Source organism: Anoplolepis gracilipes, chromosome 16 (assembly GCF_047496725.1).
Source record: "Anoplolepis gracilipes chromosome 16, ASM4749672v1, whole genome shotgun sequence".
In the NCBI taxonomy this organism is placed as follows: domain Eukaryota; kingdom Metazoa; phylum Arthropoda; class Insecta; order Hymenoptera; family Formicidae; genus Anoplolepis; species Anoplolepis gracilipes.
The window spans coordinates 896,886-914,121 of NC_132985.1; the positions used below are offsets into that span (position 1 = coordinate 896,886).

General features: G+C 36.2%; 1 protein-coding gene across 4 annotated transcripts in view; it reads left to right on the forward strand.

Moving 5' to 3' along the window:
• Positions 1-17,236, forward strand: part of 14-3-3zeta (tyrosine 3-monooxygenase/tryptophan 5-monooxygenase activation protein zeta) — a 45,934-nt gene that overhangs the window by 15,330 nt on the left and 13,368 nt on the right. For 3 of the 4 annotated variants that reach the window (XM_072908151.1, XM_072908148.1, XM_072908150.1), the window contains one exon: positions 14,966-15,273. In XM_072908151.1, the coding sequence (XP_072764252.1) occupies positions 14,974-15,273 (300 nt within the window). In that variant the 5' untranslated portion in view covers positions 14,966-14,973. Of the gene's footprint in view, positions 1-5,186; positions 5,513-14,965; positions 15,274-17,236 lie in introns of those variants that run through there. The other variant, XM_072908149.1, reaches the window with a different exon arrangement.

Below are 17,236 nucleotides of genomic sequence, written 5' to 3' on the forward strand. Positions count from 1 at the left end.
CAGATATTAGATGGAAATATGTTCGTCAATCGTTTTGATAAAAATTACTCTTAATTGCCATCGTGCAAAATTGTGTGCGTTGCTGGAATCGTTCATAGATGCGTTTTTTTTCTTTTTTTTTTTTTTTTTTTGTAAAAATCGATATATTGTGTCTCGTTCTCTATAGATTTCTGTTTTACTTGTCATTAGGAGCATACTTTCGTTCGACCTTTAACTTGAGATTTTTATTTGTTGCATATTAAAGGCGCGCGTGTAGAAAGTTAGAGCAGCGCGCATCTGCAATGTCTCATGTAATTTTGTAAAAGTCGATTTATCATTGTGCAGAAAATTTTTCATCCGAGGCAATTAAATTTTCAATAAATGATAGGATAATTGAGAAAGGCATAGAGGATTAATTGGAATTGAATCAAAATTAATCGTGTTGAAATCGACTAGAATTAAATAAACAACTACTTGTCACGCATACACATTGTAATTCGAATCGAATTAAATTTCGAAAGCGTTCTAAAGTTTCACAAACAAATATGTACGCCGTATTTAACAACTGTTGTTTTACAACAATTTTTATATTTAATTTTATTATTCGCATTTTGAATGGCAAACTTATCATTCTTCCGATTTTTTATCGTCGATCTTTTTTGATGTTTTTAATTATATCGTCAACGATAACGCAGAGAATCGACCGGAAGGGCGAGAAAATTATCGACGTTCTCGCGAAATCGGCGTAAATTTCGGCGGCGTTCACAACAGTGAGTTATATCAGCGGAAAATGGTGGACACAAGGGCGGGTCGGCTGCAGGAGTTGCGCGCGCCTCCGCAGATCAATATTTCATTTCAACCTCGGCAACCTCCGACCGCCATACTCACCCCTTCTCTCCACGCGTCTTGCCAACCCCCTCGCTCCCTACCCTTCGTCTTTTGCTGCTTCCCTCGCGACCTCGCATATCTGCGTCTCGCCATCCTTCACCCCGTCGTGTTTTCCCTTGTTTCCCTACCTTTTTGCCCCTCACTCCGTATCTCCCTCGCTTTCGCCTCATTCGCTCCCTCCATCCCTCATTAGCCTTTTTTCCTTCAAGCCTCGATGACTCTGTCATCGCGCAGAGTCAAATTGTTCTCGCATGCGAGATGTTCTGCATTATGATCACTGATCGCTACGATGGGGTGGATTCTTTAAAAGTAGCCAGTTGATTGCGTAGAGCAAAAATTAAATATCCGGGAATCTAAATCATCTGTCTTACTCATGGCGAAATTATCTTTTACGTGTAGAGCTTCGAAATTAGAGATTAAAAAAAAAAACACATCTCGCTGACTCAAAGTGACACTCGAACGTGTAGAGTCGAGTGTCTTTACGAGATAAGCACGTTGACCCCAGCACTCATATTTTATAACAGTATCTAGGACTGATATATACACTATCTCGTAGAAATTGACATAGAAATCTCTTCGAGGAAAAATTTGTAGACGTACAAACAACTGGTGTTCTTTTATCGCTTTTATTGATTGAAATAAAGTTGTGAAACCATTCGAGAAGTTCAGGGAAATAATGAGTGATTTTTTTCTTTTCTTTTAATGATCGGTTAAATCGGATTTTTAGCTTTGACGCGACACCGACTTTAACCTAATTGTAATCTTACGATCGATGTTATATACGAGAGCGCCACAATACTGCGCGTCGCTTTCGCTCCGCATTGTTTCAGTTATTCATTCGATACGGAACTGGTGTTCTTCATGAAGGAAAAGGAGGGAAAGGGAGAGGGGACAAAGTGCTCCCATTCGCATTTCTCGCACTCTTGCAACTCTGACGTTGCGTGATCATTCACGCCCTCCCTTTTTTTTTTTTTTTTTTTTTTTTACCAACGAGTCCCCGCACCGTTCTTCAATAATGGCCCTTGACATATCGAAATTTTGGTGTAAGCAGTGTCATGTCGATGAGTTCTGCAATTAAAAATTACGCTTAATGCGTCCGTGCTCACTTTGCCATTAGCAATAACGAGATATTTTTTTTCGAATATCAATGCTGCGAATATCAATTGGAATTGTACAGAATTAGTTTGTTTTATAAAATTATATTTCTTGGCGTTTTTATTTTCTTTTTTGTTGTTGACAGATTGTAGAAAAATATCGGTACATTATACTAAAAAAAAAAAAAAAAAAAAAAAAAAAAATAAATATATAAACTCTCTCTGAAAGGAATTAAAAATACAAAAAACAAATATAACGCTTTGTTTAAATAAGAGGATTTACTTGTAAATTTGTATATGGAAATTTTCGAAAACGTGTAAACTTGCCGATACGTTTGAATATCGTTGCTTCAATAATTATCGAAGCGAAACTACAAACTAACATTGTAAAGTTTTAATTAACGATTTGTATGTATTTCAGAGGACGCGCGCAAATAAATTGTTGCACGGGATCAGAGTGTTGATACAAATTTATGGATGAACGCGATATGTTCGCGTTTCAATAAATAAAACTGTTATTTAACTCTATATTCGCGCGCGCGCGCGCGATATGCAATTTTGAGAAGAAATTGATAAATTACTTTTTGGAAGCGCGAATATCTTTCGGCGCACACAAATACACGCCTGCGGCCACATCCAGCGCGCTCGTTTCACTAAATATAGAGGCGAGAGTCACAAAAGAGAATTTCTAGACACAAAGCAACGATAGAGGCAATATATTCTAAAATGAAATTACTTCTAAATAGGAAATTATAAAACGTGCGTGATACAACGGTACTAACGCAAAATTTATAAATAGTAACACATTAAAAATTGCACATTACAATAATATTAACTGTAAGAAGAGACGAAATTGCGTTGGAGATATTCTTGAAATTAGATATAATAGAAAAGTGGAAAAAAAAAAAAAAATGTATACATACATTAATATTATGAAAATTATGTAAATATGTTGAATTTTGCGGTTTTCGTAAAACGAGATAGAACGGAAATTGTGAGATAAGGAATATATATTATATTCATCAGTTAATTATGCAAGAGAGAACAGAACATGATGCGGACAGGATCAAATTTTCGAAAGTATTCAAAACGCGAGTAATGTAATACAGATTCGCGGGTAGACATTTGCGTTAGCGAATGTACAACTTGGAATTTGAGATTTGATTCGTCTCGCGAAAACGGAATTATACGTCAGCGTTATTTGTCGGTTCACGCGTGACAAATTTCATCGAACGTGAGAAGAAATTTGTCGTTAATGCGTACTACTGATGCGTACTGATCGGGCGGAAAACAATGTACACTTGCACGCGATTCATTCGTGTCGTATCTCGTCCCTTTTATTCGGCGTTGAACTGAATAAACGCGATACTACGCCCCATTTAAATCTTTGCGAGGACGGGGTGAATGTAACTTATTGCTAGCGCGATTCGGGGCTGCGTCGGGATCGTTGCTCGCGCGACCGAATTGTGCTGACGTATGTCGCACATATGATTTTCCACGTGGACTATCATTAGATCGATAGACTCCTCGTTTATTCAGTGATAGATTTCACGTATCATCCGATTGACGTAGAGACTCACATTTTCATCACATATTTACAATCGAGCATTTCAAGTGCGCCAGATGGCTCTTTTTCAGTTGGTTCTTAATGACAAACATTGTTTTCATAATTAAAGAGATCGTACATGAAAGACGACAGTTGTAGATTTAACATTAAAGTACGGAGCTGAAGGAAAAAATATCAAGTTTTATTCGAGCTGATAATTTTTGAAGAATCTTAAATTTCTTAAATTCATGTATCCCATATCCTTGAATTTACAGATATATTTCGATTCGCCATATACTTGACTTAATATCGTGACTCATAACGCTCATATATCCATGATTGGACGTCATGAATCATAGTGTCTGCAGAAATATTTTCATTCACACGTCTAACTTTCGATCATCGATTAAATCTGAAACGCACATTATTATTATCCGCATTATTATATTCTACGTCACAAAAATTGAAGTGCAGTAAAAACGAGGCAATTCTTAATATCCTTTTTTTTTTTTTATCAATCTTATTCTAGACGTGAGTAGTTGACGTCGGCGAAAAATCCCGTTTTGTGCGGGACCCTTTTGAATTATCGCGAAAAAAAAAAAGACACGGTTCAACGATCGCGAGAAAAACCAAAGGGCCTTTATGTTAATTTGGTGATCTCTCAGACCCACCCAACTAGCATTTATTTTAGACGTCGACCGAGCGTTCCTTCTCGCTCCTCAAATAGAAAAATGTCTTCTTCACCCGCGCTATATCTCGAGCATAACTCTCTGCATAACTTATAACCACCCAGTGCCGCGTGCTCTTTTACCATCATGGATTTGCATATGTCAGATAATTTAGCTCGCAAGTTTATAACGTTAAATCATCTTTTTTATTATATATTTTTATTATATATATTTACATATTTTCCAAAAGTTAAAAAAAATTGCCGTTAATATATAATTTAGTCTCAGAATATTGACGATTTCTTCAGACAATTGTGACGTTGTTGCAACAATTAGCCACGGTTTTATGCGGAAAGTTATCGAGAAGAACAACGCCGAAAGATGACAAGCAAAAAGAACGAGTGCTCCTTGCAGGTTAATTTTCGCATGAAATTACGGGACTCGAGACGAGTCGAGTCGAGTCGAGTCGAGGCGAAGTAGTAGGGCAGGAAGGTAGATGGAAAATATAGGCAGCTCGTACGATTGACGGAGACACCCATGACGGGCATTTAACGCGCGCGCATGCGAGAGTAAAAGAGAGAGAAGGTGAGAATAGTTGCGACGATGAAGGAAGTTGTGAGAGAGACGGACAAATCGGATAGGCAGTTTCAAAGTGGTTAAAGAGTAAGCGAGACGGCGAGTCGAACGATCGAAAGAGCGAAAGAGCGAGCGAATAGGTAGCGGGACAAGGAATGGAGAGGGAAGAAGAGTAAGGAAGGAAAAAGCTGCGAGAGTCGTCACGACGACGTCGTCTTCGTCGTCGTCGCGTGGTGCGCCGCGGCACGTCGGTCCCCGGGACACGATCGTGCCGCCGCACCGCTGCCCCACCCAACCTCGTCAGCCATGCCGGGGCCGCGAGTCGATCAATACTTGGTTTCGGGCACGAGGCGCGAGGCGTGACGAGCGTAACCGAGCGCGGCCGAGCGCGGCCGAGCCCCGGCACGAGGCGAACCGAATTCCCCACCGCGGGCGGCGTTGCCGGCTCAGTCGTGCAGGAGTGGTCGCCGAGGCATGTGTGGTTTCGTAATCGCGAGTGTGACCGAGGAATAAAGGGAACCGGCGTTTTAGTTTTCGCTCGCGTTCCACTCTCTCTCGTTCGTCTGTCTTGAACGCGCGCGCGCGCGGATATCGCAGCCGCAGCCGAGCCGCAGCCGTCGTCGCCGTCGTCGTCGTCGCGGCATAAAAGTTCTTTATCGGGCCCGTCCTTCCGCGCGCTCGTCCATTGGAGCCGGTGCACGGATCCACGCGGACGTGTACTTTACTTCACTATTTATTGTACAAAGGACTATAAATCATAGGTAGGTGCAAACATCTCGATTCTACATGCCATTTTTCATGTGCGTTTTCTCTTTCCCCTCCACATCTGTCTGCGTTCGGCGTACGTGCGTCTCTCCATCTACGCGTTTCTCGCTCGCTCGCTTCGCTTTTGCGTCTTGCTCGTCTTGCTCGCTCCCTCTCAATCGCACGCTATAACGCGCAGGTCGGTCGAGACTAGTTCCACGCACTTCCTGTGTAACCGACTCGCCGCCGGCGGTCGCTGGCGTTTCTCCATCATTCGTTCGTCCCTTATCATCGCGTTCTCGTGGGAATGCGCGAGCCGGCTATCGATCTCTGCGGCATCGTGTACTGCGTCGCAGAACGACGTTCTCGTTGTTCCGCGTATCCGTATCTCCGCATTGACGGCGTAATAATCGGAGCTCGGAGCTCGCGTTTCCTGTCTTCGAGACGTACAACCATCGATTCCTCTCGATATCTCGTTCGAGAGCATTATCCATCGGACGGCTGCTTTCCCGATCTCGATCGATCAACGTCGCGCGATAATCGGCGACGAGGCGTCGCCGCCGGAGAATTTCGCTCTCGCTCCGTGAAAGTAGCGCCGTGGCGCTATCACGGCTGCTTTCTGGCTCCTGGCTCATGGCTCATGGCTCCCTTCTCCAAAGGCGCCCGTCCGTTGGCCAGCTCATGCGCGGCCATAACCTCAAATTGGCACGACTCGTACGCGATGAATAATTATCTTCTGTCTGTTCGCCACTCAAGTATATCTCTCTCTCTCTCTCTCTCTCTCTCTCTCTCTCTCTCTCTCTCTCTCTCTGTCTCTCGACCTTTGTCACGACAATCGTTTATCCGCCCATCTTTTACCAACAATTTTTTACCTTGCATGGTTAAATATGTCTTCCTCTGACGTTTGAGAATGTCTCTCTATGGGATATGCTATTATTACTACACGAGATGTTTCACAATTTTTTAATAAATTGATAACAGCAATTTAGGGAGTCATCATTCGTATTATCATTTTCCTATATTTGTCGTCGAGTATTTTGACAACTAGAAATAAAATCTATTTATCTTATTAAATATTTTGTGTTATTTAATTCCTGAAATACATTTATTTTAATTTATACGAGTTTTATAATTTTTTAAGTACATTTCGATATATCAGTTAATTTTCATTCGATGACAACAAAATATCTCGTCAACAACACACATTATAGTTTTGAGTAGAGTCCTCCGTTTCTTTTTCTTCCCGTTGCTTTTGTCACGTCGATCGATCAATTAGCATAATTACAAAGTTGTTAATGTTGTTTTTTCTTGTTGAGAGTAACGCGTAGATCTTACACATTGATCGATCAATAGCCTTGAGATCTCTAAAGTCTGTGTTGGTATTTTCAGGCTCTATTTATAGTAGCAGTTCAATGTTATTTCATGCCTCTATTCCACGTGACTATATTTATTGCAACAAATAATGACGATCGATATCGACGATAGAGAATTTTTAGAACGAAAATTGAAGAATTTTAATCTTTTAATATCCCTGCAATTGTAATGATATCTCTTCTTTTGATGCTAACAACAATCGATTGTCGCCGCTGGAGACGATATTTTCGAACGAGGATATAAAATATAATTGGTTTTTATTTCTCGATATTTTAAAATTCTGTCGGCAAACAAATTTTGTTATTGCATACGATAGAGGAATAAATATAATAAGTGCTCGTCGCGTAACATCTCAAGAGTGTGGGTATAGATATTAATTTTATCAGTTACCGTTTATCTACACCTATATCACGTCATGTTTCACTTGGCTGATAACGCCAACTCTTTGCGTATTTACGTAAAGCCGAAGTACCACCAAAGTCGCAATATTCTCCGATCGTTTTCAGTTTGTCAAAAATCACGAAATATCGTTTATAATAAATAAATGACAACTTCTCAATGAATTTCGAGAATTAATTCTTTAAGAATTAATCGTACATTTTTGTGATATTAAGATATTATCATTTTTATAATTTATTTTTATTAATGTAAACGTATACGCATACACGCTTATAATGTAGTTGTGTGAATGATACGTAATTATCACTTTAAATCTTGACCACGCATTTTTAACTAGACACTGTGCTGTTTGTCAATATAATCTTTCGAAATAAGTGAATCTTCTTGATGAATTATCTTAATTTTAATAATAGATTTTGACTGATTAATAGAATTGATATAACACGAGTATTTTTTCATATTTTTCTTTTTTATGTGATTAAATTGAAAATAATTTTAACAAGTAAAGAATGAAAAGATTACAGAAATAGAATTATAATTAACTTTAGTGGTCTGTCACTTATCAAAAATTGCTTTATCTAAAAGTAAACATTTGCGATTAATATTAAATGTTTTTAAATTTATTTTATATTTGAAAGATATTATCGTTAATATTTATTTGAATATTGTATTACATTTCTATCAATATTTTCGTCGAGAGATAGTTAATTTACGATGCGGTTGTTCGATATTAATGAATCGTGGAACTATCGCGTGAGTATAGCAATGATGATTTACTCGGAATCATAGTCTCGTTGCCAAGCTGCGGGCATTCATAAAAGCTTGCAAAAGCGTCGATTACCCACGCGTGACGCCAGCCGCATTCTTCCCGTGTCGAGGCGGAATGGGAAAAGTGCATTTACTTTCAGGATCTGACATATTTCGCCAGAAGAATGAATAGAAAAACGTACTGCGTCAAACTGCGACACTAATTCGAAATATTTCGCAAAATTTATAATTCTTCGAAACTAATTAACGGAGACTGTAGACATTTAGTGCCACTCCTCTTTTCAAATATCATATTTTATAAAGAAAGATAATTTGTTTCTGCATATGCAATTACCAGTATATGCAGGAACAAATTCTCGATTAAATTACTACTAGTAATGATTTAATAAAATGGTAACATTTAACGCCAGATGTGTGTGTAAAATACAATCTGAAAGATTTATTTTACTGAACACTTTTTTTCGGAAATAACTCACTATTTTTCGAAACATGCCGATAATTTTAATAAGAATCAGATATATCGCACTCGAAGTGATCTCGGGATAATCTTGGTGGGAATTGGAACGACTTAGCGCGCGCGCATGTCGCGCGAGATGCGTTCCGCTTCGCGAGAGTTCTACGCGCCAGAAATATTTCGACGGCGAATCTCGTCGCCGTCGTCGTCGTCGTCGTCATGTAGACTCGGCAACGTCGTCGTTGTCGTTGTGGTCGTCGTCGTCGTCGTCGTCCGTTAAACTCATCCAAGCCAGGTGGACCGCGCGCGATTAAATATAGGACGTCGAATACCTACTTACCTACCCGCCCAATATTTCTGTCCGAGTTTCTTTGTGCGACTTGTTCTGTCTTCCGGCTCTCTCCAACGATCGATATTTATTGCCGCTATTTGATATACATCGTTCATTTCATTAGCCGAGAAGTATCGCGGAATAGTTGTATAAAACAGATTTTGAAATTAAAGATGTTGAATGTGGCATTGCGAGATCGTTTACCTCTCGGGAGAAACCGCGCGCCTCATATATCCCGTACATCTTTATATGTAATTTACTTCTCGCGTTCTCACGAGTATTTGCAGTTCTGTTACTTCGGTTGCGCATGTACAAAGTTATCTTTCAGTTATGCGTTCTTTTCCTAATAAATTGCAATTTTTTTAATAATTGCTTTACTGATGGGGAAATTTACATTAATTGTAAATTAGAAAATGGCTATTTTGATTCATAAAATTCGTTTGTGCAGAAAAATGAGAGAAATTATCATCATCATCTGGAACTATTTAATAGTTAATATATTTTCTTTTAATTCTTTTAGAAGAAAAAAATAATGATTAATTTTTAACGAAAAATATAATTTTTGACATAAAAATATGTTTACATACTGGACAAGCGAATAAATTTGTAAAGTCTCGAATTTTAAAATTATCTTTCATTTATCTTAATTATTTCAATAATGGCGAAATTAATTTTTTCGTTGCGTTTACTCGCGCGTTATCTCAGGAAACACGGATACTCGCGGAATGCTATTCTCCCCTTCTCTCAGTGCAACTCGAGAAAGCGGCGAATGTCGCGAACCGGAAGTATATTAATGAAATCGGATTTCTGATCTTTCTATCATTTGTGGTGGAACGGAATTCTTTTGCTTCACTTACTTTATAAAAAAATCTTTCGTTCGCCTAAATATGGAACATGGATAACGTCGGTGTTAATCTAAATTTATTGCCTCGTGAATTTATTACGGTACCAGGGATCTGCGAAGGCGAGGAAGATTTATGGATCGCCAAATATCGAGACAACATTAGTTTTTTAACTCCGAAAGATTTTTAAAATTTAGATTTATGAAATCAAAGGATCTCTCTCTCTCTCTCTCTCTCTCTCTCTCATTCTTTCTCTTTTTTCTCTCTGTGAATTTGAGGATTTATTAATTAGTATGCTTGATATGAATGATTTATACGTTCAGAAATTTATAAAAAAAATATTGACATACATTTATGCAATGATTTGATAGATAATACAATTGTAAAAATTATCGCAGAATTTTGCAATTTTTTCACAGTGCGGTATTATTACGAAAAAAATTATGACAAAAATTGCACGCGTAATAGCGATCGACGCATTATTATCATGTGTTTCTTCCCTTCCGTCCATACAACAGGTGACATGGTATTACTTCCGGCATTCCTCGACTCTCCCATCCTTGACGACAATTATCCGATTCACTGAGGAAGAAATGTTCTTAGTCACATACGATTAGGTGCAGTTGCACTTTGACTTGTTAGTCATTATACAAACAAATTCACATTATTTTAACATTAAAACAGCTGGTCGATTCCTCGTATCGTTCTCTTGTTGTAACTAAACATCCGTTGAGATACATTCTGCATTCTTGCAGAAATTGCGTCATTGAAATTTGCCGAATGTAACTTAACTTTTTTTGTTTTTATTTAAAAACGTTAAATTTAAAAAAGTTAAATTTTTCAGTAGATTCAAAAGATCCTACATAGAAAAAAAAAATTAATGTGAAAACTATATAACAACTTTCAATATTAATATTTAAAATAATTATTTATATGTTTAATATAATTTTAAATATACATTATACTGGGATATACAAATATAGAGATCTTAATCTCTAATAAGCTCAATATTTTAGTGCTACACCTAGAGTTAGAGAAAAGAGAAATTAAGGAAAGTAAATATAAATTCAAAAAGGAAGATATCGAGAAAGAAGCTTAATGATTGTTTTTGTAGTTCTTCAGTATTTATAAGATATTTTCGAGAGAGAAGAGAGAAGAGAGAGGAGAATTTGTGTCTATCTTTCATTAAGTGGCCCTTAGAACTCTCGTGAATTTTTCGACGGCATCGACCAGCTTTAAGCAATGAGTCATCACAAACCATGTGATACCCACTCGTTCTATACTGGATTATCCACGCGTATATATAGGGTGTTTCTTGTCAATGGTACTTCCTTTCGACAGTAGAGTACTACTATTATAACTCGTAGAATCTGAATTTACAAAAATAATAAATTATTCAACAATAATCTAAATTAATCGCAAATGTAAAAAATATTAAACTATCGCTTATTTTTTTTTTAATTTTAAAGTAAAATATGAATATCAACGTATTTTTTATCTTTATAATATTTAAAATAATTTTATATATATATATATATATATTTTTTTTTAAATATAAATAATTATGTACACAATATCTGTCGTTAAAAACAGGTTTGAAGGAATGCATTCCTTATGCAGGAAATCGGGCGTGCATCATCGAGAAACTTTCGCGGCGCAACGTATAATCGTATAATGTATTTTATTTACAAACTATTTTTACAATAGAACTCCCTCTCGTGCGTTACAATGTTTATTTAATTACTCTTGCTATAAGTGCATCGCGAAGACACCTCCCTTAGGAAATCTCTCGATGCGTTACGAGCGTGTTACGATCTCGTTGTTCGTATAATGTCGCTTTGCCTTTACTTGAAAATTAATTTAGAAAAAAATTGGGCTTTTAACTTTTCGAAGGAAATCATTTTTGTGCCACGAGGGAAATCATTTCTATGCTATCCTTATCTTTATTAAGAATGCATCCGTTCTTAAAGGAGTCATGGTAAATTTATGTAAGATTCTTTTGTATTTATCTATATAAATATTTATGTCAATTTAAAGCTTGAATATTCATTTTACACTTACAAAAATTTATACAAAATTTCGACAGATTTATGCAAATTATAATATCAAGAAAATTGCATAACACAATTTATATAACAAGATTGTCATTACGTTATTGCGAGAATTATATCTTTCAATTTTCTTCCGCGAATGACATGTTGTTATGTGCGGTTTATGCTTAATATACTTCGTGAATGCGTCTAGTCTCACTTCTCAGTCAGAAGGTGTAATTCGTTCTTTCAATTCCACGGTATATGAATCATTGTCGTTTCCTCTCTCGCGTACTACGACGACGACGACATAACATTCTGGTCGGTACAACAAACGCATTACGACATCTCGTTGCATTTAACTAAACGTTGCACCTGAGAAAATCTAAAGACTAAAATATTTTTTTAAATATTTTTAAAACATTCAAGATCTGCAGGGCCAATCTGTAACTTTTAACGCATGTGTTACGGTATGACTGCCCTCCTTTTTTAATAAATGAAAAAAGACAGAATATCATAACGCATGTGTTAAAAGTTACTGAATAGCCCTGCAGGATTTTTCTTTTACCTGGAACGTAGTCTTTTTTATTTTTTTTCGAAGAACTTTCTAGAACGTTCGAGAATTTTCGACATCTCGTTCCATTTAACTAAACGTTGCACTGAGAAAATCTAAAGACTAAAATATTTTTTTAAATATTTTTAAAACATTCAAGATCTGCAGAGCTAATCTGTAACTGCTAATGCATACGTTACTATAGGGCTTTTTCTTTCTTAATAAGTAAAAAAAGACACAATTTCTCCGTGATGACGTATCTTTAGTAACATCTTACATTTGTGACAACATAATTATCTGCTCTTTTCATCGAACGTTCCTGCTTGTTCGTACGATTTATACATATAGCCGATTCTTTTATCGACTCATAGATTCACACGTGCGCGCAATTCACTGACGAGATATTGACCCTTTGACCGAGTCGCCAAGTTGTTAGAGGGATTTATCGTCCGAGCGGCAGATGCGAATCGGAAAAAAAAAGAGAACGAAGGGAGAAGAGATAATTGCCGTTCATTTCGCTTCGAATCTGCCATTGACGACCAAGGGATGATTTAAGATAGTCGCGTAATTAAGACAGTATGTAATATAATAGTTCGAGATTTGTTTACTCAACAGTTAATAAAAGTTAGTTTGTTTAATTGCGTGAAATTATTACGCATTTTATATTTTATTATAAATCATAGTAACAACAAATAATAAAGGATAATACTTAGCTGATCGTTGTGTAAGATGGATAATCATGTGTGATTAACGAATGTAAAACATCCGGTGACTAGTAGATTAAAACGATCGGTTAGAAATAAGCAACAGTGTGGCGTGAGATACATAAGTGATGCCTTTCGGAAAAATGAAAATAATGTATTTATCTTATTTAAAAAAAAAAAAAAAAAAAAAATACTATAATAAAATAAAAATTAAAAATTCGCTCTTACATCTGTTATTTGACCCTCGCATTTCGGTCTTTTTTTATCATTTATGTTTCAAAATAAAAATTGCAGCCTTGATTCAAAAGAGATGGAAAGTGAAAATAAACAGAGTCTGTTCTTATTTTTTCTGCTTTTCAAAAAATCAGAAAAGTTATTTTGGAGTTAATTTGGAGAAATGTTGTAATGATCTATATTAATGTAATTTTATTACTAAACGTCAATAAAAGCAGATAATCCTGTTTATCCAATTGTCATTGGTAATTTGTAAAATATTCTGCGTAGAAATCTCATTAACCGAGTATAATTGGTATTGATAGCCAAAGCTTCGGATCATATAACGTGTTTGTTAGATGATAGTATTTTCAATTGGTAATATCCAAAGAGCGACGAGGTCCTGCATTGTTTTCACATCGGGAAATGGACAGTTTTGTTTCTAAATGTGGTAAATTAGTACAGTTTACAATCTCTTGTTACTATGATAGCCTTTATCGTGTCACGTACATATCAATTATCGATTTTCCAACGATTAAATTCTCATCAGATCGAGGGAGGAAGCACTTAAATTAGTATGCCCGAGATACATGTAATTTTGCTTTTATATGACATTGATTACATTAGGTACTTAAGCTATTAATTATAATTATATAATTAAATACTTGTATTTTCTTTCGTAGCGTTAAGAACGCAAATAATGATAATTACAAAATCACGATTATCTATTTATAAAATTGTATTAATGCTTTCTGAATTCAATTTTTCTGTAGATGTATAAATTGGATTACTGTCAGCAAAAAAATGTGTCGTTAAAAAAAGTTTTTTTTTTTTTCTTACCTAACCCACGATTACCCTTATGTTTTCTCTACATCTTTTTTGGTAATAAAATTATATCTATTTTTCATAGAACACGCATAAGAATATGTTAAATTATTTCGTACATTAAAAGTTATTCGAAAATATTTAAATTAAAAAAAATACACGAACACATACAAATGTTTACAAAAATTGATATTACGAGTAGATAGAGACATTTGCTTCTTGAAGAAAAGCGAGGGAAATTACAAAAGTTTATTATTCTACTTATGATTCGGCGCTTTCTATAAAATAATATAACTTTCTAAATTTTTCTACCTGAAATACTTTAAGAACACATTAAAACGTTGAATCTTTAAGAGAAAAGAAATCGAAAGTCTCTTAACGTATTTTCTAGTATTGAGAGAGTGAGAGAGAAAATACAAGACGCTATGCTGACCAAAACAATTAGTTTCATATTAAAATCTTATTATTTTTATTATATTTTTCTTTGTTGCACATGTGTGGTTTGAGAAAGAGAAAGTTGATTTTTTCCAGAAAGAAAATGCATCTGCAGTTGGTCGAAATGCATTTCGTCTAATGAACGGAAAATTAACCAATCATTGTATTCGGTTTTTAACCAAGTCGTGTTGTGCATGCGCACATGGTTCCTGTTCCTTTCGATCTTTGCACCAATTGACGAAAGAAGGGACATTGTAGCCTAAGTCGATGAGTCTGTGTATTGATGCGTATCACGACAGTGATTTCCAACAATATCGACGCAGAAAAGACTTTTGTTATTTGTTAAGAGAAAGGTGACGAAAATTTGTAGAAACTATAATTTGTTCGGACATTAAAAATGTAGAGTACTAGTCTGATTGATGAAGGTGTACTTAAGATTGAACGCGAAAATAAAGCAAAGCGTACATGTTATGTTTTGATTGAAAAAGGTCGGAACTAAATTGGCAATTGATTGAAATGTCGCATTTTTTTTCTGATTCCAGTCGACAAAATGTCTGTGGATAAGGAGGAATTGGTGCAACGTGCGAAACTTGCCGAGCAGGCGGAAAGGTACGACGATATGGCGTCTGCGATGAAGGCGGTCACCGAGACGGGAGTCGAGCTGTCGAACGAGGAGAGGAACCTGCTCTCGGTGGCATACAAGAATGTCGTAGGAGCGAGACGCAGCTCGTGGCGGGTAATCTCCTCCATCGAGCAGAAGACCGAGGGCTCCGAACGCAAACAGCAGATGGCCAAGGAATACCGGGAAAAAGTTGAAAAGGAATTGCGCGAGATCTGCTACGACGTATTGGTGAGTGGATACCTTTTTTTTCCCCCCTCAAAGTATATTTTGCGAGTATCGATCGCCCTTTTCCGTGGACGAGCCAAATTTGCCTAAAAATAAATTAGGGAAAGTAATCGGAGCTTATTTCCAGTTCGAATATATTCTTATGCATGTATTTGGAGAATATTGTTAGTTGCATATATTTTCTGTAATATTTATTTTTTTCGCTCCACTTACCGCGGCGCTAGCTCGTAAAAACTACTTAATTTTATTTTGTTGAATTTTTCCAGACGAAGAATTCCGTTAATTATTACGTTGGTTAATTCTAGTGAAAATTTTTACTCATGAAATGTGACGAATTAAATATTTGCATTTTCTACAAATATTCATTTTTATATTCCATACGGCTGCATAAAATGCGTTTATGTATAAAAAAAACGGCGATGGCTAGAAACAATTTTTATTTTTGTCTTTACTCTGATGGACATTGTCGTTTTTTCATCGTATAAACAGCTTATACACGTAATTCGCGCATGTGTTTGCCCGGCGGTCAGGCTCATTGTGTCGCCTTGCCCGCTATTGATCGTAGTAGCTCTGGACAAGAAAAGCCAGCGACATGAACGATAAAAGACGAGGCGGCATTGAAATATAGAGGAAAAAGTCTCGCGTTCGCTCGGAAAGTATGAAAAAAAGGGAAAAATGCGAGTTGTGTATTTGTCGAGGAATAAAATTGTTTGAACAATTGTCTTGGCACGACCTAAATAGCGAAAGACGGGCTTTTAACGCTCCCGCCTCATTTCATAATGTTGTAATTCTCTGATAATTCAGCAATTTAATTTTTAGATGGCGTAAAAAGAGATAAGGGAGAGTAAATATTTTTCTAATTATTTCTACTTTAAAAAATGAATTAATGAGTTTTTAATGTTTTTTAATGTTTTCTTTTCGTTTCTTTTCGCAGTAATTTTCTTTTGTACTGCGCACTTTGAAATTGCATGATTGCACATAGGGACGCAAGGTCGATTTCCGCTATTTTATCGCTATCTGAAGCGATAAAAAATCGTCAAGAGTTATTTTTGGGCGATATATTGACACGAGCCATCGCACACGCAATTAAGCCGTAATAAGGTTAATTGAGTAGGCTCTGTGGGTCTTGATGAAGCGAGCTCCGTGTACGGCGGAACTGTTTGGGTGAACCTTTTCCTTTGAGTTGCCGCTAGCGATTTAATACATCGATCCGTTAAAAAATTCATATATATCCTACATTTGTAAACTGCCGACATTCTTTTCTTGCGTATTAATTTTCTAGTCTTATGTCTTTTGCAAGTATAATTTCATATATCTTTATATAAAACAAACGATCAGAAAAAATGGATTAATATATAAAAAAAAAAAATTAAAAAGTTTAATAATTTTCAATATTAGTTTTTTTTTTTTTTTTTTTTTTTATACAAAAATTATTAATTTATTTATTTCGTCTTGCTCTCTCTATTCATGTTTCGTCTATCCTTTTAATATTTCTTCCGTCACATCTTAAAATAACATTTATAGCATATGTATATTAATTTTGTCGCTGCCGCGAGATTTCGATGCTCTCCAAAATCTGACTACAATAAACGATCCATCAGCAATGTCAATGATGCATTCAGAATAAATGCCGGCCAGTGAACTCGGCGTATTTGTTCGCCGGGATGTTAATTTACGCCCGAAAGAATGGGATTCCTGCTACGTTGGTCGAAATTAATTTTCTGTCTCGCGTACATACACGTGATGTTTCTCACACTCGGATTTGCGATATCGTGTTTCAAATAGTTGGCACTATTACGAGTTTTCTCGCCGAACTCACACAGTACGGACTTTATAATGTAGTAGAAATATATGTCTGTTTTATCGTACATTCTTGCGTTATAGTTAATAGCAATAAATCAATTCCCAAAACTTGTGAAAGCGCGAAAATTACAATACACAGCGCCATATCTTTAACATAGTTACT